Source organism: Strongylocentrotus purpuratus, unplaced genomic scaffold (genome assembly GCF_000002235.5).
Source record: "Strongylocentrotus purpuratus isolate Spur 01 unplaced genomic scaffold, Spur_5.0 spur5_scaffold_2, whole genome shotgun sequence".
Classification (NCBI taxonomy): Eukaryota; Metazoa; Echinodermata; class Echinoidea; order Camarodonta; family Strongylocentrotidae; genus Strongylocentrotus; species Strongylocentrotus purpuratus.
Window position 1 is genome coordinate 8,463,931 of NW_022145605.1, and position 25,072 is coordinate 8,489,002.

General features: G+C 38.1%; 1 protein-coding gene across 1 annotated transcript in view; it reads right to left on the minus strand.

Annotated features, from left to right (window-relative positions):
- Positions 1-3,739: 3,739 nt before the first annotated feature.
- LOC105445366 (phosphatidylinositol 4-kinase alpha) overlaps positions 3,740-25,072 on the minus strand; it is a 32,412-nt gene continuing 11,079 nt past the window's right edge. Inside the window, exons 11-35 of the mRNA XM_030991581.1 lie at positions 23,855-24,139; positions 23,120-23,244; positions 22,289-22,454; positions 21,366-21,572; positions 20,749-20,823; positions 19,970-20,129; positions 18,971-19,098; positions 17,949-18,110; positions 17,253-17,512; positions 16,586-16,692; positions 15,913-16,148; positions 15,006-15,190; positions 14,184-14,316; positions 13,375-13,554; positions 12,278-12,398; positions 11,723-11,852; positions 11,073-11,216; positions 9,981-10,146; positions 9,310-9,414; positions 8,808-8,933; positions 8,182-8,302; positions 7,533-7,692; positions 6,720-6,809; positions 4,986-5,069; positions 3,740-4,027 (exon numbers count right to left, since the gene is read on the minus strand). Of these exons, the coding sequence (XP_030847441.1) occupies positions 3,976-4,027; positions 4,986-5,069; positions 6,720-6,809; positions 7,533-7,692; positions 8,182-8,302; positions 8,808-8,933; positions 9,310-9,414; positions 9,981-10,146; positions 11,073-11,216; positions 11,723-11,852; positions 12,278-12,398; positions 13,375-13,554; positions 14,184-14,316; positions 15,006-15,190; positions 15,913-16,148; positions 16,586-16,692; positions 17,253-17,512; positions 17,949-18,110; positions 18,971-19,098; positions 19,970-20,129; positions 20,749-20,823; positions 21,366-21,572; positions 22,289-22,454; positions 23,120-23,244; positions 23,855-24,139 (3,708 nt within the window). The 3' untranslated portion in view covers positions 3,740-3,975. The remainder of the gene's footprint in view (positions 4,028-4,985; positions 5,070-6,719; positions 6,810-7,532; positions 7,693-8,181; positions 8,303-8,807; positions 8,934-9,309; positions 9,415-9,980; positions 10,147-11,072; positions 11,217-11,722; positions 11,853-12,277; positions 12,399-13,374; positions 13,555-14,183; positions 14,317-15,005; positions 15,191-15,912; positions 16,149-16,585; positions 16,693-17,252; positions 17,513-17,948; positions 18,111-18,970; positions 19,099-19,969; positions 20,130-20,748; positions 20,824-21,365; positions 21,573-22,288; positions 22,455-23,119; positions 23,245-23,854; positions 24,140-25,072) is intronic.

Here is a 25,072-nt window from a genome sequence, read left to right on the forward strand (position 1 = left end):
ATCAGTTAGCCAGGTATTATGGACGAAAGAAGATGGACTAGCAATCATGACAAATCTCAAACAGTTCTTTCGTTCGATATACTTTTCATATATTTCCCATTAAATTGTGCACAATTGTAAACCTTTCTACTCATGATAACCTCCAAACGACCTTTCAATAAATATTTTTTTATAATACACTGACATACATATAGACGCTGACATGATAAAATTTATTAAACTTTGATCAGTAAATACACAAGAAAAAATGATAATATACATTCATGCTTAGTAATTTTTCTCATACCTGGGCAAGTCCCAGATATTTGGTCGTTTGGTGTCTCATACTGAAACTTGAATATTACAGGGACACACAGTTCCCATAGGCAATATTGACAACAAATGTGTCATTTCACTTCATACTTCGTCTGCTCTAAGCTATAGTGTTGCCAATCACTGAATTCACTGATCAAACTTACTTAACCGGTTGACTACTGCATTCTCCATTTCCCATAGGCTTAATACAATGACCACCCTGTTCCTCCAGGCAAAGCGTCACAATAGCTCTTTACAGACACAAATTTTGAGAAAATTTGAATAATCCCTTAAGCATAAATAAAATGACACCTTACCAATAAAATAAGAAGTATTTAATGTTTCATTTAAAAACAACTAGGGAAAATCTTCTATATACAGTTTATCAGATGACTCTTTATAAGTGTTGTTTATTCATTATGGCACATATCACATGACTATTCACAAGCAGCCAGGGGCGTACGCAGGGGGAGGGTTTTGGGGGTTCAAACCCCCCCCCCCCTTTGGTATTTTTATGTGTGTAAACCCCCCTAAAAAAACCTAAACCCCCCCCCTCCCCCCCCTTGGATTTTTTTTTTTTTTTTTATTATTCCAAAAAAAAAAATATGCCCACGGCTAACCTAAAAAAGGTGACCTTACCCCCCCCCCCCAACGAAGAAAAATGTCAAATTTTCAAATTTTGAGACCAAAAAAAAAAAAAAATGTCCGCTTACCCCCCCCCCCCCCCCCAACTGAGCGACTTTTCGGCCGGCACGATTTTAAATTTTTCAGGAGCAAAATATTTTGGGCCCGATTTTAAAACCTGCCCCTTGAAAAAATCCTGCGTACGCCCCTGCAAGCAGCTGTATATTTAATGTGGTACAAATAGATACAAAATTTGCTACTCTGGCATAAAATATATTGTCTGTTCAGAGCCAGAGGGGCATTCACTCAGTGTTATTAAGAATGAGTAAGGTCCCTACTGGCTACAAACAGATGATGTAAGAATTTAATTCTCCTAATAACTTCATGTATTAAAGATTACAACATAATTGATTAATCTATTTTATTCACAAGAATAAAAGACAGTGGAATGTACATGTAGGAACAATATTTTGCCTTTGCTTTGTTATTACAATCAATCTATGCTGCTGTACATAAAAGAATAATGTGCATCATTAAATTCTCAAGAAATTTAGCTTGATTTACCTTGATGATAAAGTATAATAAACTTCTTTGCCACTCAACGTTTTCTTATGTGAGGTTCCTGTGGGCTGTGGGTCTAGTTTCTACTGTCGCATTTGCTGTTGCATGCATAGGACAGACATGAACACATATCATTATGGTCATAAGTAATTATTCAAACACAAATACGATTTGCAGTCCCACAAACACCAAGATTCTCCAACGTTTGGCTACCCTCATAATTCTTGTAAAAATTCAAAAATGAATACAGTTTGGTCCAGACAAGTTTCTAGTAATTTTTCTCAGACTGGAAACAAATTAAAGGATACATTTTAATTATATAATTATATGTTGATCTTAATGAACATAACTTTAAAAAAAAACTTATAATGCTTTTATTACCTTGATGTGTATTAAAAACAAATATGATGTTAATAATTAATTATTTCATTTGGATACCAAATGTACCATACAGGGCTACATGAAATGTAGCCTGGCATAACAATGCTACGCTGTTTAATGAAAACTACAAATAAATAGATGGAATAAATATAGGTTAATGATGCAAAGGAATGAAAGACATGTACACATGCATTTTTGCATTTATTTACACACTTTCTAGGGTATAATGGATTTCTTATTCACAAAAGCCTAGTCTAAAATGGTTTTCTTGTATGAATGAAAAGCTCTAAACTTTTCATTTTGTAACAATGAATATATATATATATACAAACAAGTATGTGTTACTATCATTAACTGTTTTCTTGTTCCAAATATCAAAAACAAATAAGAGAAATCAGCTACACACATGCCCAACTCTTAAATAATAAAATATTATAAACCAATGATTTGAGCAAAAGCACACTACCGCAAATGACTTTCTTTTGATATATAAATAATTATAAAACATTGTCTGTACATTAACCCAATGTTTAAACCTACCACAAGTCATTAATGCTTTATTTATTTCATTCTTTTGGGACTTCAAAATTGTCTCCCAAGAGCCAGAAAGGTCTAGAAGGGTGTTCACTCTGTGTTAGAGCCTATCAGCACTGGTTTGGCCAGAAGGGATTAGACCTCCCTGTGTGGTAACTGACAGGTGGTTATTTCATCAAATCAGCTCTCAATTAACATAAGAACTAGATGGAATTCGACTGCGCGCAGTCGAAAATGATGCCTCCGTCAAAGAGCAATTTTACAAACCAAAACAGAAGAAATTTTTCGAATTCAAGTTCAATTGTAATCCATTGACAGGTTCTCAGAATATCGTGATTACAAGCAATTTCTCATATACATATATGACCCTTTGATCTTTGACCTCATGACCCTAAAATCTACTCAGTTCATTGGCTCTGCAAGATGTCCTGAGTTAAATAGTAATCCATCTGTCAGTTGTAATGAGAATGCGTTCACAAGCTATTTTTGCATACATAATGAGCCCATGATCTTTGACCTTTGACCTTATGAACCAAGAATCTACTCAGTTCATTGGCTCTGCAAGTAACATACATGACCTAATTTTGGCAGGAATCCATCGATCGGTTCTTGAGATAACGCGATCACAAGCTGTTTTTGCATACATAATGTGTGCTGTGGCCTTTGACCTTTGACCTCATGACCCCTAAATCTAATCAGTTCATCGGCTCTGCAAGTATCATACATGACCTAAGTTTGGCAGCAATCCATCAATCGGTTCTTGAGATAACGCGATCACAAGCTGTTTATGCTTACATAATGAGCCCTGTGACCTTTGACCTTTAACCTCATGACCCCAAAATCTAATCAGTTCATTGGCTCTGCAAGATACATACATGACCAAAGTTTGGCAGGAATCCATCAATCGGTTCTTCAGATAACGCGATCACGAGCTGTTTTTGCTTACATAATGAGCCCTGTGACCTTTGACCTTTAACCTCATGACCCCAAAATCTAATCAGTTCATTGGCTCTGCAAGATACATACATGACCAAAGTTTGGCAGGAATCCATCAATCGGTTCTTCAGATAACGCGATCACGAGCTGTTTTTGCATACCTAATGAGCCCTGTGACCTTTGACCTTTGACCTCGTGACCCCAAAATCTAATCAGTTCATCGGCTCTGCAAGATACATACATGACCAAAGTTTGGCAGGAATCCATCGATCGGTTCTTCAGATAACGCGATCACAATAACGGGACGTACGTACGTACGGACGGACGGACGGACAACCCGAAAACATAATGCCTCCGGCTACTTCGTAACGGAGGCATAAAAAGGGGTACCGCTTAGGCATTGTTTGCTATATGGAGGGTGCAAGTAGCTACAAGTATTGCAGCCCTGCTTTAAAGTATATGAGTTAACACCATTCTGGCTTTCAGCAGAAAAGAAGAAGAAGAATGTATTATTTATGGAATAAATGCACATCCCCATTACAAAGCTACTGGAATATATCTCAATATAACATTATTTGGGGGATTCTGGAGTATACATACATCGTCTATTGCACTTTGATCATCTTGTACCCTAGCGAAACAGTTCTAATAGGGAATCTCATTTTGGATGTACTGGATCATGTCATAGGTTCTGGTCCTGTGAGTTGGTAGAAAGGAAAAACAAAAGGAAAGAAAGAAAGAAAGAAAGAAAGAGACACGTGAGATAGAAGATACAGAGTAATGGAGGTAGGGAGGGGAGACAGTGTGTGTAGTTGGGTGTGATTTGGTGGAAGTGGGGAAAAAGAGAGAGAGAGAGAGACAGAGACGGACATAGGGACAGGAAGGGTACACAGTGAAAGATAAAGGTGAGAAAAAGAATGTGGTAGAAAAAAAGCAAGATTAATAGATGGATACAAAGGTAAAGAAAGAGAGATTGAGATTTTTAAAAACAGGTAGAAAAATATTAAGAGGTTGACATAAAAACAAATATGTACAGGATATCTTAAGGTACTCAGAGAAAACAGGGACTTCAATTAACATTGCAACATATACTCCAATTTGAAATGGTTACATACTTGTACCTTACATGTATTTCATTCTTATCCATGCATTAATGCTTTCCTGTAATAAAAACATTTTCTTGTATTCAATCGTAAAGGCCACGCCATGGGGACATTTGCTTTTATCAAGGGGTGAGAAGTGGGTTAGATAGTGGGATAGATATTCAAATAGCATCTATCGTAGTTACATAACAAGAGCTAGCAGACTGACTAGCAATTGTAATGGGGGGGGGGGGGGGGGGTTACAATCCAACATGCATGTGTACATACCCCCCCCCCCCCCCCCCCCCCAACACAAAAAAGGCATAAGTACCTATGGCTGATCAAACACAAAAAATGAAGAATGTGTTAAGGATGTTAATGAAAGTTTTTCTTCTTAAAAATGTGACAGAAAGTAAAAGCTTCTACATATATGCTCGGGGAGAGTAATCTTCAAATGATTAAAGCTGCCGAACTGGGTTCATTAATATCATAAAACATCCTGAATCAGAACACGTCTGATTCATTGGATGAAAACATGACATTTAGGAGGAGAATTAAAGAAGGATTACATACCTGACATTCTGGCAACACTTTTCTATGATGCCAACCATGTAGATTGCAGCTTCCCTTTCTGTCTGGTTCGGGCTGAAGCGAGTCCTATCACAATACAGATAATGCAGTAGAAAGATTAAAGATAAATTTGAGTTCTGGTTATGCGATTGCATTGTGAAAGAAACGGTGTGGAATCGATCAGAAAAGGTTGATCATCTAGCATATAAGTATTGGTGTGTACTGCAAGGTTCTGGAATCATCAAAATGATAAGAAATTTGGCCCAGTCTTGGTGAAGTTACAAGCACTGTACACAGAAAGATGTATATGGGACTACACAAATATGTGGCATACAAATCCGTCCCGATTTTTATGATGTTACATGCTATATTTAAATATTAAGGCATTTGAAGAGCCATGCTCTTCAGGGAACATTTTGTATTTGATGTTCTTCCACACTTGCATAATAACCAGGGGTGATAGTGAGCACTAAAAAAAATAGGTTTTTTGTTTTCCCCTCAACCACGCCCTTCTTGAGTAAAAAAAAAAGAAGAGGATTCGCGGGGAAAAAATGGCATCTATTAACATTCCCCCCTTTTGAGAAAGAAAATTGGGAAAAAATAGGGCAAAACATGGAAGAATAGAGAAAGTAAGAGGGAAATCGGGAAAATCAGGATAAAATAGGGAAGAAAAAAAAATTGGTAAAAAAAAAAAAAAATCTGGATATTTTTTTTTTTTTAATCGGGAAAAAAAAGTGGGAAATCAATTTAAATCGGGTTTTTATCAGGCATGAATAACAATGATAACGCTCACAAATAATTTTTCACCTCTTCCAAAAACTCAACCTTCTCTTTGAGTTTTTCTGTCTCTTATACATGTGTTTTGGTGGCACTTCTGCTACCACTAATCCATTCTAAGGTATTTGTTACATTAAAATACATAATTTGGGCAAATTACAATGCCCCGTTACCACACTGATTATTGTTGGGAGGACATTCACAAATTTACAGATTTGCTGTCATATCTCTTTTGTCAAAACTCTCTAGCACTAGAACTGCAAGGTCTATGAATTGCACATCCCAGCTGCATGTGACTCTTGAATGACACTTATTTGACCTCTAATTTGCCACATTATCTGATTGAATACCAATCAGAAAACATACTCCATATAAATGCAATCAATAGGAAATCTTAAACTGCAGGGTTCCCAGCATTTTATGATAGCAGAATTCTCTGACTTTCTCTGCTACTTCCCTTATACTAGAGTCCCAAACTCCCAGGATTAATAAAGGAGGCATTTACACACTAAAAACTCATTGCAGGGAATCGTCCAGTGGCTGTGCTATAAGTTTTGGGCACAATCCAGAAAATAAAAGACTACTTTTTTTAGGGGGAGGGGGAGGGGGGGGGGCATAAGCCCTGATTTTTCCACAATTTGAGTGGGTTCTCAAATTCCCTGACTTCATGGACTGGAAAAAAGGGTACTTCTTCACAAGGTTTTCCTTGAGTTTCAGGATTGCTAAGAACCCTGTAATATTCTTCAAGCCTTATTATCAGAATTCCCCGTCAGGATTACATGCTGAATAGAGGATCTCATCTTTTCATCGGCTTTCTGCAAAAAGGACACTGCCTACATGCATTGTTGATGGCTTTAATGTCCTGTTAGGGGGTGACATTATATTGAATGAAAAAATACGAGCATATACTACATGAAAATAAACAATCAACTGTCTGCATTATATCAGCTATACATGTACCTTAGTAGTTTGAGTGTTTTTCCTTTGAAGCAAGGTAGTCCTGTATCAAGCATCAGGGCTACAAGGGACACAATGGCTTCTTGGTATGGTCTAGGAACAAACAAAGAAACAACCATGATAGGAAGAAAACAAATTAATTCCCTCATTGGAAGGGTAGATTCTTAAAAAAACAAAAAACAAAACATTTCAATGAATCGTTCCTGCATACAAATTGTTGGAAGTGTAATAAAACCTTGCAACAGAATTTGTAACTTAATAACAGCATTGATGACCTTCCGTATACAGGTCGCATTTGGCATTACTTTTACAGATATAAACGTTACAAGTTTGTAAGGGCATCATATTTGTCCTAAGCTACACAATTATGAAAAAAATAAGTTGCCATAAATAGAGATAAAGTGTTTTATTAGCCCACCATTGTTACTACAAATGGATAACTACAAAGACATTTTAACTCTTTACCAACTTTGTATGATCAATGAAACAAATGGTGGACTGCCACTGTCAACATTTCTCACAAGTATAGGGTACATGAGAAAACTAAGTAGCAGTCTAGGCTTTTGATCCACACAAGCTATGCTTTTTATTTAGGCTCCCCACCTTTTACACTGTTTTTCCTTGCCTGTTATATCTATATATTTAAAAATTTCGTACTTATTTTCCGTTCATTATACTTGATTTGAAATCTTCAATTTTTTAAACATTTTTTTCTTGTGTGAAATCTACTCTTATATGCCTATATGAAAAATTTGGAAGAAATAAACTTCAAACTTCAAAGAAATAAGTAACAGACATTTGTAAGTTCTAACATACCTGACTGCTAGGTAGGCCTGTACACACAGTTCTTCAAACTTCTTGAATGGAGCCGCGTTTATATTGCCTCCCATGATCATGAGCATTTCATCAGTGAGCTTGATGTCTGGTTCCCAGCCCAGGTTGCCTCCAGGAGAACTCTCAAACATGAAACCAAAATCTGTCGTGACAAATATGACATATGATAATTGTGAACGATTGTTAAAACTTGTGAGGTATCAGAAGAGTTATTGCTTTAAAAGGAATACCACAAAAATGCCCTTTTGCAGAGGCAAGAGTAAACAAGATGCACAAGTCAGACTCTTTCCCTGACAGATAATTCAGTTTACATAAATTTATCACTAACAATCTTTCAGGCGATACATTTTCACTTATTTCACCATTTTGTTTCCCATCTGGATAAAAAACATCATCCTGTTATAGATGAAAGAAGAGGAGCAGAAGGAGAAGAAGCAGAAAAAAGGAGAGGAGCAGGAGGAGGAAGAAGATGAAGAAGATAAAGAGGAGGAGAAGGAGAAGGAGGAGGATGAGGATGAAAGAAGGAGGAGGAGGGGTAGACAGGAGGAGGAGGAGGAGGGAGAGGAGGAGGAGGGGGGGGGGGGGGTAGATGGGAGGAGGAGGAGGGAGCACAGAGGGGTAACAGACTCACCAATGTGTATGATGTTGCCCCTGGTATCCAGCATGATATTTCCGTTATGTCTGTCTTTGATTTGGAGGAGGTGCCCTACCACACTGTAGGCTGCCATGCTTTGGATGAAATGACGTCTAGCCTGTAGAATCACAAAATGAATAATTTTTTTAGACGAAAATCAGAGACTGCTGCAGTCCGTCTTGATGCCCAGTCAAAATTATACTGACAGAACATTACTTTCTTCTTACTGAATGTGGTAAAATGCTGTCAAATGATTTTGTAGATGTTTGTACACATATTAATTTAGTACTTTACATTGTGTAAAGCGTATTTACTCTATTATGTGTGTATGTGCACAGAAAAAGAATACATGTATGTGGATTTATAAAACAAAGGTAAAATACAAGAAAAGAAATTTGCTGTGATTAGATAAATATTTGGACTTTTCAAGGAAATAAATTAAATACTCCTGGTTGCTGTTGTTGTCTTGCTTTACATACAGTAACATTGGCCTGATTTGACATCTTTAACAAACAACTGAATATTGTACCATTTGTTTTAAAACAATTAGCTAAGACATCTTCTATCACACATGATTTTTTAATTTTTAATTTTTATGTTTTTTAATATCTTTTTTGTTTTACCTTCTGGTATGCGGGTGTAGTCTCATCTCCATACTTGGTTAGGAAGTATTCATACATGCCAATGTCTGTCTGTCGGCCAAGCTGGTCACGAGACTTGCAGTCAGGGACACATTGGATCACTCCACACTGCGTATGAAATACATGTAAGAATAATGCTTATGTTTTAAATCAACTATGTTAGATTTTGATTTTGATTTGATTTGACTAGATCTGACATGATCTGATCTAATCTGATTTCTTTTAATAAAAAAATGACACGGCACGGTCATTAAGACACGGCACTAATGTCCTTTGGCAAGGCATTAATCTTCATTTGCCACACTCGACCCAGGGGAGGTAAATGGGTACGTGGCAGGAATTAATTCCTTGAAATGCTGAAGCTGGGGTAATAATTAGTGTGCCTCAGAATAGAATTTTTTAGATAGGCAGCACTATGGAAATGCCTATTATTATTATTATTATTATATCAATGTTGCAAAGCACCCTCACACGATGGACTTACCCCTGGTGACGTTGCTACCACTTTGTAAGGGACCAGGTACAGGTTGAGTCCCACCTGATGAAAGATGTTCTTGAATAGACCAATCACCTGCAGTGCAAGCATGTCCTGCAACAACAACAAAATCAAATAATTAAAGATGAAAGAGGTTTAGTTCTGTGACAGGTGAAGAATAGTTTTGTTTCATTTTTGTAATGTAGAGGTACAAGAGGTGTTGTGGTCTATTGGGAAAGTCACCCGACTGCAGACCACCTTATATTCAAAATATGACAAACAAGTTTCCTTTTATCTGATCATGTGGTCTCTTTTATTTCTTCCTCACTTGTCTCACTCTCATACTCTTTTACACAAGTATTCGCTCTGTCTTTTTTTCTCCTCCCCCTCTATCTTTCCCCCTTGGTTTTCTCTCATTCTCAAACTCTTCAACAAGCACTCTCTCTCTCTTTCTACTTCTCTCTCAATCTATCTTTCCCCTTCTTTAATCTCATGCTCATACTCTTATCCAAGTAAATACACACACACACACACACACACACACACACACTCTCTCTCTTTCTTCCTTCTCTACCAATTTTCTCTCCGTCCGTCCCTCCCTCCCTCCCTCCCTCCCTCCTTCCCTCCCTCTCTCACTCTCTGTGTGTAAAACATACATTTGTCTCAAATCTAGGACTGACCTGTCTCACGTCATCTCCGACCTTAAAGATGCAAGCCTCCCATATCTGAGCTTTGAGGGAACGAGAAACAGCGTCTGAATCGAGGCCCTTCATACCAAGGTTCTCCAGCCCATGAACTCCGCACTTCTGCACCTTGAACCTGGCAAGGAACGGGGCCTTGGCAGCACTGAGGAGAACATTGAAAAATATAAAACAAAACGTTAACTACGTGTAGTGTACTTAGAATGTGCTTTGATGTTAACTGAAAGTATATTTACACTTACACATTTCTTTGTGAAACTTTTATTGGAAAAAACTTTTACATAGAATCCATTACATACAGAGCAACATAAATAATTTATGGATAGGAACCCCTTTAAAGAGATTGGGTAACTTTGTCTCAGATTCTGATACAGAGCTTTAGGTCAGTCAGGAACCCCATGACTTTTACAAGCCGATCACCTGTCTGATTATCAAGATATTTATGATAAGAAATCAAAATCAGGGCCTCATGGAAGACCACCATCATTGGTGATAATGAGTCACCCTGTATAAATATCAGAATTAAATAAATAAATAAAATAAAATTTTGCGTTTTCCTAACAGTTTTTATAACACTACAGTCTATTGGAGAAAATGAGTATGGAAAAAACGGTCACTAAAAGATTTGTACTTTTTTGAGGCGCTCCATGATCTTTTTTAAGTGCAATTTTTTTATATCTTCAGTATTACACCACATCACAGACACTGATAACACGTAGGGCCATGCATCTCAGATTTAACATTGTTAAACGATCCTTTTAAATGGAATGCAGTTCATTCATTTATGGAGTACCAAAAGTCAATAATGACTTAATGAATTCCGAGAAGAATTTCTACAGAATAGAGAAAATTGGCATTCTATACATGTGAAGAATAACTTTAGCCTATCTAATATAACTCAGTTTCAAGAATACAGGTCAATCTGTTTTCTTTTCTAAATATATCTACCCATAAGAGTAAAACATATCCTACACATACCGGTATGTACATATAAATCAAATTCAATTGATGACATAATGAAGTAGCAAGTACTTCCCAAATAAAGATACATGACAATTTTGTTGTTGTTACCTCTGCATGGGAGTTCCAGACTTGTAGTCGATTTCCATGACGACGGCTTCAGGGTTGCAAGGGAGATAGCATCCAGGTTGGAGTTGAATGGTTGCTAGGGCTTTCAGACAGGCTGCTTTCCTTTCATCACCCTTGGGATATGGTCTGCAAAAAGTAAAAATAAAGAAAGAAGTTACTTGGCTGCTTTAGCACCTTTTATTAAAGGCATTGTTTAACAATGTTCCAGTTTTACAAATCTGAGATACATGGCCTTACGTGTTATCAGTGTCTGTGATATGGAGTAACATTGAAGCCCTAAAAAAAATGGTGCTTCAAAGTGATCATGAAATGCCTCAAAAAAAGAAAAAATCTTTGAGTGACCGGTGTACCATACTCATTTTCTCCCGATAGACTGTAGTGTTATAAAAACCGTTGGGAAAACGTTTTTTGACATTTTGATTTGCAATAATCAGACAGGCTTGTAAAAGTCATGGGATTCCTGACTGACCTAAAGGTTTAAAATTTTGATTGCAGCATGAGCTAAATCCAGGATTTTGTTTAGAATCTGAGATGAAGATACCCAATCCCTTTAAGCATAGCAGAGTATATGTATATTGTGAACTAGCTGTGCTATATCAATGCATATATCACTACTCATGAAGATGCCTCACCTGATCTCGCCGGAGATGGCTGTTATTTTGCCAAAGAAGTCAAACTCCCTCTCATAGAAGTCTTTCGCTGGTCCAGACAAGCTGGCTATGATGCCTTCGATCAGGGCCTCCAGGGCATCAGCAAACTCACCTGCATTCAATATCAAGAAATACAATTGTTTTTTTTTTTTAAATGATCAAATCATAGCGCCTTCTCTAAGTTGGCAACACTGATTTTCTTTTTAGTCCTTCACCTGAATAACTATACCTTTCATCTATCATTTTCTTTTTAAATAAATTTCACAGATAATACAAAGAGTTAGCATTCAATAAGATTTTTTCCAATAAGGTATTTATATCTATCTGAATGCTACTCTATCAAAAATAGTATTCTGCACCATGAACCACATTTAGAGCTGTATCTAAAAAGAACACAAATCGTTCATGATGTGTGATTTGTATTGATGCAACAAAATGAGCACATAAAATATGTGTATGCGCAAACCTACGAACCAACCAACAAACCAACACAAGCTATTAAAGCTACCAAACACGACAGTGCCTCAATTTATTTACCGTCTCTTTCCTTTGCTTCCTCGTCTTTGAAGATGTTGGTCTTCATGTTCCAGATGAGCTGATGGGCCAGGAGTTGGGACTTCTTCGCCAAGACCAGGATCAGCTCCGTCACAAAGCCAAACTGCATTATCAAATGGAAAAAAACAAGCAAAATAAACAATAATTAAGTCTTATTAACATATGACACAGCAAATCTGTGTGATATCTTGTAAATTGGGGATTAAAAAGGTATTAAACTGCATGGAACAAATTACGTATGTGTACAAACTTACCTGTGAATAATAGGATTAATTAGCACATATGCCAAATTTGGTAATGATATAAAAGAAAATAAAAATAAACAAATACATGTATTTTTACAGGCAAAATTCAACAATAGGATTAGGAAAATGAATAGCAAATTCAACATCCAATGATCGATATCTATTTCTGATCTTCTGTAGAACCTTAGATTACATTTTTGCATTATCAATCCCCCAAAATCTCAGAATAGGTGAATAGTATTTGTTCATTACTTTTTCTTAAATAATAATGCAGCATTATTTTTCTCTCTCTCTCCGTTTACTTCCATCTTCACTTTCTTTCCATTTTAGTTTTTATCATGATACATAATATCATATTTTTGTTACATGATATATGATATTACATTGATGGTATTTATTATGTACATGTAGCTGTTATATCGTTGTATTGATGGTATTGTGTAGAATGTGTAGGTTAAAGATATAGACCGGTAGTGGTAAAATTGCGGTTCAAGGGTTTTGGGTGCAAAATATCCATTCAATATTGTTTAAATATTGCCTTCAGAGGTTTAGATTGCAATACTTCAACCTAAATTTGCAAAAAAGCAGAAATATATGCCCAAATGTTCAATATTGAAGTGCATTCGTAATATCTATCCAGGCCGAATCGATATGATAAATTACCAAATATATCAATTAGTAGGCGGTTTCCTGGCAAAATTTGTATCATCACGTATTAGTCACAAAAAAATTCTTACATGATTGGTAATAAGAGCTTCCATTCTATTTGTTGAGAGGGGGGCGTTTCCAAAACTAGTCTATACCTTTAAGAGTAAAGAGTTGTGGATGACTCACCGTATCGTATCTGACAGCCTGTACCAGCTGAGGGACATAGAAGAGCAGTGCCTCTGGTGGGTAGTCCTGCAGGACTCTGGTGGCATACTGGGCCGTTAGGGGGTGCGGGGGGTACTGCTGGGAGAAGTACGACAGGGCAGTGACCGGTGGAACGGGCGCCCAGCATAGGATGTGACTCAACTGATGAAGAGGATGAGATAAATAAATGGTGAAACAAAGATGGGAGGATATACTAAAGGAGCTGTAGGATCCATATACACGTATCTGTTACAAAGGACAAATGTTCTTGTTCATTTTTGGTAAACCCTTGAATGCCTTTTGTCAGATATTTTAGGAGGGTCATCATCATAAGTGATCTGTCAAATGAAAGGTTTAGTAATTTTCTGTATCCTACTCCTCCAATTTCTACAATGATATATTCTAAGAAACCTGGATGATGTCTTCCTATTGCGGTCTTTCCATATAGATGCCATTCATGACTCTGATCATTTTGCTTTAGCGTGTCTATACAATTTCTTCTGTTATTTTTTTGATCGTTTGACCGTATTCAGCAGCACACGCTCATAATGAATGCACTGCATAAACTCCTCATTTGTGATTCTATCTCTCCATGGCAAACTTTGCATTTCTACCCCCCCCCCTTTTTTTTTGGGGGGGGGGGGGGTTACTAAATGATTACTTGATATCTTGTGAGATATTCATAATTTAATGATCAAATATCAAATCAAAGGTAAAATATATGTGTTTTGTCCTATGCACTATAGGAATGATAACTATACTCGAAGCAGAATTGAGAAGCACAAACTGACCTCTGCGACGTCTGCATCCACACTGTGTTCTGTGACCAGGAAGTGAATGGCACTTGGGAGGTCAGAGACAGCCATGGGGTTGAGGCGCACCATACGCGTCACCTCCTTGACAAGGCTCTCTGAAGACTTGAACCTGATGTCAAATAAATAAAGACATCTGATTAGGCCTGTTAGAGTAAACCAAGGTACATCTTTCCAATTGCTTTTTACAAGGGAATGCATCTGACATTAAACAATCATCTTTGCTCTTTGCCTGATCTAGCTGGCAAGGGCCGGCTATCATTAGCATCAGGGCATCGTTTCATGAAATCGTTACAAGTACAAGTTTACCTACATTCTATTGAAACAAATATTTAATTATATTACACAAGTTTCAATAGAACGTTGGTGAACTTGTAATTATGATGGTTATGCAAGATGCATGCCTGTCCTAACTGGCTAGATTCTGAATAGGTTAGAGATCCATTGATCCATTCATCTATCCATCAATTCAATTCATCCATTGATCCATTTAACCATTCATCCTTCCATCCATTTAATCATTCATCTTCCAATCTATTAATCTTTCAACCTATCAATCCATCCATCCAACCACCCATTTATCAATTTGTCCATTCATCTTTCCATCCAGCATTTATCCATCCATCCATCCATTTATCAGTCCATCCATTTATCAATCCATCCATTTATCAATCCATTTATTCATCCTTCCATACAACATTCATCCAAATATCCAGCATTCATCCAAATATCCATCCATCCATCCATCCTTCCATCTGTCACCCACCCATCATCCATCCCTCAATCACTGACATCACTCACCTGACGGGAAGCTGACAAGCCAGATGAGGGGACACCTCCCAGGCAAGATGAGCAAAGTCCCTCCAGGTGCGTTCATTGGTAGGGGTCTGTACCCTCCAGTTAGCAACTAGCTCCTCTCCTGGTAGCTTGATTTCTGAGTTGTCTAAGGGATTACACCAGCAACACAACCTCTCTATCTCATTTACCTGATAGAAGAATAAAGAATAGAGTCATTTCAAGTCATTGTTTCATTTTCTCTTCAGTTACCAACTAGCTCCTTTAAGCTTGGCCACAAGGAGCAATATTATTCACCCAGCAGTTAGAAATTACCAGCATGGATAGATATATTTATATACATCTATCCAAAAGACATTTATCCAAAAGACATTTATCCAAAAGACATTTATCCAAAAGTCATCATTCATCTTACTTTGAGCTCCAAACACATATCAATTCATCTTTATTATGAACAGGAGGATACCAAAGATAACAATCGCAGAGCAAAAAGTGACTTTTCACTTCATTAACAACCAGTATCATGAGTCTATGTGCCAAACATATGTAAAACATAGAAAATAAAGATATTTTTTACACCTCCAAAGATAAATTTCCCAACAATTCAGCCAAGCTAATTTTCACATAAATAAGTTTCAAAATTTACCTGTAAAAATTTCATCTAGAATGTTCATAAATGTAGGCAGAAAAAGAACCTTTATTTGTACAAACATTACATCATTCTACCACAATCTTCACTATCTAAGAAAGTTAAATCAAACACTAACTAGATTAGTTTTGCTAAAAGCACAACTAATTCCCCCTAAAAAAAAGTCGTCATTTGTTGTTAATTTTGGCCCAAACTTTTTGTCTTCCATCTATTTTATCTGATTTTTACACTTTTACTGAAGAATATCATGATGAGGGTACATACCAGCAAAGAGAGGATAAGATTCCTTCTCTTCATGTACTCCTTGGCATACTTGGCTCCGACCTCTCCGCTCTTCCTGGTGACCGATGACCTCTTGGACACAATGGACATGTTACTCGACAGCGGCATGGTGTTCATCCAACCCTGAGGGCGCCCTGCTGTTGGCCTGGCGTTGAGGTACTCGTTGCTGGCTCGCAGGTCGGCTGGGATGATGCCTAGTGTGTGGACATCCTCGGACTCTGCAGGTTTGGGAGAACAGTTAAATGTTCCAAATATTTCAAGCTTACTGTTGAAAGTGTATACTATATACAGCTTACCTTGTGTTTACATTAAAACAAGGAATAAATACAAAGATTAAACAAGGTATGTAAGATAGACAGTTAACATTGAAACGTTTGTGCATAGCGAAATTCTAGTGATGTGATTCATGAATCAGGAAATTTTGTGAATCTGAACCACTCATTAATTTTTCTTGCACACACAAGTTTCTAGTGTGGCAATAAGATACATCCCATATGTTTATAAATATTTTTAGAGAAACCAAGGGGCAAAAAAATTGTTACTAAGCGATGTAATAATGATTAAATGATTGACAATGAATTCTAAGCTTTGTACTAGGTAAATCTGACCTGAAGCAACATTGGTCTTGACTAACCTTGTACCACAGCTGTGGTACCTCTGAGGTACTTCTTCTCTGCCAGCATGGCATGGAAGAACTTGATGAGAATACTGATGTCTTCCCTTAGCTCACTCACAGACTGGGTAGGGCATACCGGAGCAACACTGCAAGATGTATGTAAGATGAGAAGGGTCAAATACAGTGAAACCGATTTGGACGAAGTTAAAAGTATGTACTAGATATCTAATTAGCTTATGGGTTGGTTCTTGACTGCAGCACACAATTATTCTTGAATAGATATCTTACTTTTGGTCAAGTTTGAAGTTTGCAATAGTAGTGTGTGGTTTAGTAAACCTTCATTGTTTGAATATATTTTTGACCCTGTGCTTGAAAATTGTTGTACTCAAACTTTAAAATGTATGGCTATAAGTACATAAAATCATTGGAAATTTTCTGTAAGACACCAAGATGTACCCTATCTATGGTAGAAGCACTTTAAAATCTTTCAAGACCTAATTTGAATGCTTGACGCTGGTCATTTATCACTTTTTACATTTTACAATTTCTATAAATTTACTTCACAACTCTAATGAAGAAAAAAAATATTCAAGATATAAACATTTGTTTGCCAAGTTTGAATAAATACATGTATATCATCCTTTAGACTAAAACAAAAGGAACTTTTTCATTGAATCACAAATAGAAATGACCATAGCAAAGTCACCTGAAGAAGTCGAAAGCAGCCGAGTAGATCCTTTCTCTCAAGACGTTCTTGCCTGTACTGCTGGGCAGGATATCCCCCTGCAGGAGGGACAGTCCCATACAGAGCAGGCGGAAACGGGGGCCCATGGCAGCGATGTGCCTGGAGAGGGCGCCCTTTGTCTGACCGACCTGCATGGGTAGGGAGCGATGCAGGATGGAGATGAAGATCTCCACCACGTTGATGCTGCTGTACTTGATGCTCTCCAGGCGCTGGTGTAAGAACTGCAAAGAGAGTGTAAGAGTGATGTTGAATAATGATGAAGATGATATTAAAGAAAAAAAAGGAGGATGAGGAGTAGAAGGAAAAGAAGAAATAAAGAAGGAAAAAAAGGTAGAAGAAGTAAAAAAAGATGGAGGAGGAGTAGAAGGAGAAGAACAAGAACAAGAACAAGAACAAGAACAAGAAGATCAAGAAGCACAAGAAGAAGAGTTTACTTCTTTCTAGAGTGGCTGCATTGTACACAAATCACAAAATCTTTGCATGGCATGTCAAAAGTACCTGGTACCAACTAAAAATGTCAAAACAGTCAACTATTCAACATAGTGCTCATGTGTAGAATTCTGTATACAACAACGGAGACAAGGTATACAGTATTTATAGACATGTGCCCTTTTTATACAGGTGTTTGCTGAAGCAGGTTTCAATGTATTGGCCTACCTGGGTCCAGATGTGATGTGGTGTAGCGTTTGGGTGTTTGGGGTCAGGGACATCATCGCCACTGATGGCTGCCAGAGGACTGGGATCTTCAACATCAATAGAGAACAGACCAAGTCTGTTGTCCATGCTCATCTGCCATGCTCCGGCCATCTCACGCATTAACTATCAACAAGAAAAAATACAGTTGTATTTCCAATTTACTACATGTACCAGTACATTGAAAGCAAAACTTTTATCTCTCATACATGTATATCTTGATTTCTTTGGCACAGAATTTAATTTTAAATGTCTCAATTTATTGGGGCATTATAAAAACAGGAGCTCCCAAATTCCTTCTCTTTGGAAAGGTTATTCCACCAATCGATTGGCCGAGGAATCTCATCCCTTCCAATATTGAAGAAATTATAAAAATCGTGTGTCTAAAAATCTATGCATGAAACATGAGAAAATATACAAACAAAATTCAAATATCCATTTTACTTAATAATTGTGAGAATAGTTTGGATAAAAAAAAAAATAAAAAAACAACATTGTCCTGGGATAAATCTATTTCTAGCAGGTGAACTTAGGGCTTTCTCAGAATATCTCTTCTATCCTGTAGTAATAATAATAATAATAATAATAATAATAATATATCTTGTTTACCCAGGGTAGCCTCATCAGTATTCATACTGTTCTCCCCGAGGGCCCTGCAATCATATTATTACCCCGGTCATCGGATTCAGGCATACCCGCATGCAATGTACGCACATTCTCCACTCCCTGGGGAGCATTCCAGCCAGGCGTAATTTTTACAAGCGCACACTTGCTAATCTAAGCACATTAGCTTTCGCATCCTACCGGGTACCCATTTAACACCTGGGTGGAGAGTAGCAAATGTAGATCAATGTCTTGCCAAATAAATTAGTGCCGCGGTGGGACTTGAACCGTGGACTTTGTGATCCACAGTCCGGTGACATATCCAATCATCCAAGACACCTCTACAGGAGTAATGATTGTAGTAATGATTTGTTTCTCTTTACCTGCAGTTCCATGTCCGATCTGGCAGCCAGCAGCCATTCCCAGCATGCAACAGCCTTCTCCATAGCGTGTGTTGTGAAGAGCCTGACAGGCGCCCTGCACAGGCTATACAACAGGTATCTATCCACACCTACAGGGCATCAAGTAAATCAATGAATGGATGAATGAATGAAAGGTCTATATTACCAAACTTTGTCACAATAGAGTAAACATTGGAAATACAATTCTTTGATAAAAGGGTGCCGCTAGATGGGGTGTGGCGCGTTTCTTAAACAAATTACATAAAATATACTTACATTTAAACGGTGTACATGTGACAAATATGAATGACACACTCACATGTACATTATATGAATGGATTACATGCCTTGTATCAGTTTGTAACAAAATATGAATTGTTTGTTTTAAAAAGCAGGTCTAAAAATATGAATATAAAGTCTCTATCTCTATTTTCTCTGTATCTCTCTGTCTTCTAGATTACCCATCTGTCTTTTTGACTGCTTGTCTCTCTGTCTCTCTCTCCCCTCTCTTTGTGGACCTCTATAAAAGTGCTTTGTGATACTGATACTTGCTATTTCTGTCTGTCCAATCACCTCGACCTTTCTTTCCTTCTATCTTTACCCCCTCCCCTCTCTCACTCTTTCTTCCCTGTCATATCTTCGGTCATTCACAATCTATCATTGTTGCCTGTACTTTATTAATATAAATAATAATTTTCGGCTTTGGATTCAGGCTTACCCGCACACAATGTATGCACATTCTCAACTCCCTGGGGAGAATTCCAGTCAGGCATCATTTTTGCAAGTGCACATTTGCTCATCTAACTTTCGCATCATACCAGGCACCACTTTAACACCTGGGTAGAAAGTGGCAAATGTCGATTAACGTCTTGCCAAAGGACACTAGTGCCGCGGGGGGACTGGAACCCCTGACCTTGTGATCTGCAGTCAGGTGACTTATCCACTAGACCACAACACCTCTACAATATGAACACCTCTTACCTTCACTTGAGATGAGGAGGGCACAGACTCTGAACATAGAATTAGTGAAAGCATCTATCTTCTTCGCATCACACGCCTTGTCAAGCTGTTTATTCAGTACATGAGATAGACTCAAACCTCCAGGCCCTGCGTCGGTGTAGATTGCTTTCATGCCTGATACCTGAAAGAAACGTTAAACAGAAGGGAAATGGTACTCTGCACTTAAAGTGACTCAGTAACATTGCCTTAGATTCTGAAACAAAATCCTGGATTTAGCTCATGCTGTAATCATAATTATAAACCTGTAGGTCATTCAGGAATCCAATGACTTTTATCAGCCGATCGCCTGTCTGATTTTCAAAATATATATGATTGGATAAAGAAATTAAATTTTTCGTTTTCCTAACGGTTTTTACAACACTACAGTCTATTGGGGAAAAAGAGTACCGGTATGGTAAAACTGATCACTCAAAGATTTTTACTTTTTTGAGGTACTTCATGATCATTTTGAAGCACAATTTTTTTAGGGCTTCAATATTACACCATATCACAGAAACCAATAACACGTAGGGCCATGCTTTTCAGATTTAACATCATTAACAATGCCTTTCAGATGAAAATTGCAATTGGAGTTAGACAGTCTAAAGTTATGAAAAAGTTCAACATGAAGCACAAGCTCATTTGAATTTAGTGCATTTAATGCAGTAATACGTAGGGGCATGAATCATGATGCAAGGCCTTTTTCTATGTAACTTAGGAAGTATTTATTCCACCTTCTCTTAAAGGAGAATCTATATTACCTCTCCAGCGAATCTGCTCCTTAGGCTCATCACTGATACAAAGTTGGCTGACTCACTGGTCAAACTGTCGGTACCCTGTTAAAGACAAGATTATACATTTATTCAAAGGCCTGATGCATTCCCCCTCAAGCAAAAAACAACAACAAACAAATAAATACAGTCTGTATGGACTTCACAAATGTGCGTTTAAGTTCTTATCAAGAAGTTAGAATGGAAATAGATCAAAATATTAGAAGTTACATTCCTAATTCACTGGAGTAATCATCTTTTTGTTTCATATTGTGTCAATCAGCCCGCGTGGCAAAAAGGTTAATGATAAGACCTTTGTATCCTACAGCAAAAGGCATCATATGCAATCCTACTATTATGATTACAATCAGGGAGACTTCTATAATGCCTTTTAAATGGTAGAATGTGGCAAAAACAAATACAGTCAAACCTGTCTATGGCAACCACCGAAGGGAAACAAGAGAAAGTGGTCTTTGTAGACAGGTTCCTTCAGTACACGTTTCAATGAGAAACCATTTTCAAGGGAAACAAAAAATGTGGTCTTTGTAGACAGGTGGTCACTAAAGCAGGTTGACTGTATATGAAAAGAAGCATGATTTCAAACTCACAGATGCGGTGAGTCCTTTGTTGAATCCTGCACACTGGAGGGCACTCTCCGTGGCGAGCTCCAGGGTGCTACGCTGTGAGAGACTGTCCGAGGAGTTCTCCAGATGGATGATGTACTGCTGGATGTGAGAGCGCGTCGCAGAGGCCGCCCACTTCACGGCCTCCTGGAAAATACCTCCGCAACGGGCCGCAAAGTCACGGACAATGCCCTGTTTAATCAGAAGATTATGATTATCATCAAAATCATCATCTTGAATAAAATAATGTTCAGTTCTATATTTGGCAAATCAACACATATACAAATACAATTCATGATCAAAATACCAATAACCTCAAACTCAAACTCAAACATTGTTAAATAATTTGTATACAACTTTTACAAGCAATCACACATTTTCTTCCTGTTTATATTTTTGCCACTTTTGCTCTGAGCTTTATTAAATCAAAGATATAGGGTTAGGCATAGCTATGCATAGGAGGTGCAATAGTTAAGTGGTCGTGCAGTGGTCTTGTAAAAGTAAGGTCCTAGGATCAAAACCATGTCTATGTGCTAGTGCCTACGGTAAGGCATTAATCATTATATTATGACCAAGCCTTCGGAGAGAGGACTTAAAGCCATCGGTCCCCTGGTTGCTTATTTACAAGTATAGAGTACCAAAGTGCTAACATCATACTCGCTCATCGTCCTGGTTACTGGTTCTAAACAACAGAGCCTGCTCATGAGGTCCACTGTAAAATCATTCAAGCAACAGGCTGGAGCAGGGCAATTCAATGTTTGGGGCTGGTGTGATCACCATTAACACAAAATTGTTTGGAACCAGCAACCTTGCTACTTGGCCCTTATGACGTCACACTTCGGTACTCTATACACATGCTATCTTAGCAGTCATGGAAATTGAACGCTGAGCAAAAAATCTAGCCGTACCTCTCTTGATTCCTTGGTGTCCATTACTGTCAGCATGAACATGCCCTTGAAAACCGGGAACTCTCTGACCTCCTGAAGACTCTCCTCTGCAGCCGCCTTGGACAAGAGCTGCAGGAGGTCCAGCATGCTCCAAAGAACATCACCATTCCACAGTAACTGAGGAAACCTAATAGAAAAGATGTTGCAGAAAGTGGAATGAAAGAAGGGTTTACACATGATATAAGAGTAAAATATCTTTACTCGTTAAGGATTCTGTCTTCTGGTGCTGCTTGGACAAGAGCTGCAGGAGATCAAGCATGCTCCAAAGGACATCACCATTCCACAGTAACTGAGGAAACCTGATAGAAAAGAGGTTGAAGGAAAGTGGAATGAAAGAAGTGTTTACACATGATATAATAATTAGAAAATTCGATCAAGGACTCATTAAGGATTCTGTCTTTTGGTGCTGCTTGGACAAGAGCTGCAGGAGGTCCAGCATGCTCCAAAGGACATCACCATTCCACAGTAACTGAGGAAACCTGATAGAATGAGAAAACGAGAAGGTACTAACTGTTTACAGGGTTGGTGTAGAATTAAAATATTGAGATCTTTCAACAACATTCTCAAGATGTTGAAGAAGAAGAAGAAAGCGAAAAGGAAAGAGGAAGGGAAGAAGAAGGACAAGAAGAAGAGGAGGAGGAGGAGGAGGAGGAGGAGGAGGAGGAGGAGGAGGAGAAGAAGAATACGATTGGAAATTTGTCACTATTGTCGACAGAAATATTGAGAGTGCAGACATACGGCTCCCCTTCGTAGTAGTAGTAGTAGTAGTAGCAGTATGAGATTTAGCCTTACCTGTCTACAAGTCTTGAAAGGTATTTATCAGCAACCTTCCTGATCTGTTTCAGGACATGATTGAACTTGACGAGCAGGAACTGAGCGTGATGGACCAGCTCCTTCTCCCTCTCCTCAGTACGGGGCTAAAGATGGTACAAACACAAACAAGCGCTGGTGATGCAAGGTTTGCTCCGGTGACAATTCTCTCAGTTTTATTTCATCAAAGATATATGGTTAAGTTTGCTATTGGGTTTCAGATTAGGTTTACAGTTACGAGTTGAAAATAGTGTTGGGTCTAGGGTTGAATTTAAGAATTTGGTTCCTGTAGGAAATTGACAGTGGAGCAACTGTCAATAAAAAATGCAACTCTGTGCCCCAAGACTCAGGATTATATATTAACGACATCTGGAAACCACTCATCAACAAGTACATGGACACGCCTCCACCGCCTACACTCCAGGGGCCATATTACGTAAAAATTGAATTATACCATCAATCGTTAAAGTCAATTGTATCTCCAATCTTAAATCCATCTGTAACATAAAATGAAACCTCAGTTACTACCATCATAAAGTTACGATTGATCCAAGGAGATAAAAATTAATAGTATCTTTTTATATTACAGGGCCTTCAAGTACTTACCACAAGAAAATTGATAATAAAGGGTGTTCTCACGTTTAACATGTATTCATACACAATGTGGTAAACCGCTGTGTTTTGTTCTATTTTTTAAGCTAATATAAAAAACCTTACCATTTTGGCCTTGATATCCAAGAACATGTCGAAGACCTTGTCGAAGGATGCCAGGAGACACTGCCACATGCCAGCCTTGTCCTTGATGATCGCCTTGTCTTCCAGGTAGCTGAAGACTGCTGCGAAGCTGGTGGGGACGGCGTTACTCACCCGCAGGGTCTCCAGCCTATGCACAGAGAGCAGGTAGGTACACTGGGCAAAGTTGAGCTTGTTGACGATGACGGTGACCTCTGGGGAATGCTCCATCAGGCCCAGGATGTTCTGACGGAGCTCGTTCAGGTCGTTCTGGTTGGTTGGAGGACAGAAAGCATGAAGATCAGCTTTGATTTTGATTAATGAATTATTTGCCCAAATGCTGAAAGAGCGAGGATATATTTGTAGGCGAGTATCCTAGACAGCCCATGGTTTTAGGTTCTGTCCAAGGGACTCGGTAATGGAGGTTTAACAAGAATAGGTTTAGAACATCAGCGGACATTCTTAATACCATTTTATTAAGCGCTTTATAAAAAGATAAAAAAATATTATTATTATTATAATAATAATAATAATTATCCTTGCTTATAAAGCGCCTAACACTTACTTTATCAAAAGTCTCTAAGCGCTGTACAATAATGCAGCATAATTACCCTAGCTTTAGCAGTGCAGCTGTTACGCACGCTGCATATCAAGGATTAAATTCCTACCAGGTACCCATTTACTTCACCTGGGTGGAGTGTGGCAAATGTAGATCAATGTCTTGCCAAAAGACATTTGTGCGGCGGCGGGACTCGAACCGTGGATGGCTCATCGGAAGAGTAGTAATCTCGTAACAGTGATGTTTGTTTGAAACCAATTCGATATGCTAGTGCCCTAGTGCATTAATCCTCATTACCAAGTCCCTCCAAGAGGACTTAAAGCTGTCAGTCCCCTGGGTGCTTCCTTACAAGAATACACATGCTCTCTATAATAGCAGTCAGGTAAATCAAACCAACAAACCAACCAACCAATGATGTGGATCAAAATGTCATCTCCTGGATGGGATGTATGTTCAGGGTAATAAGTGTGCCTCGGAATAGAATTATCTAGATAGATGGCGCTATAGATGTGCCTATTATTATTATTATTATTATTATTATACAACAGGATGGCAGAGGTGAGAAATATCATAAAAGGTAAGAATAAGGCATGGTCTTGTATGCAAGCCAAAAATCACAAAAGGACATTGGAGATACTAAGTTG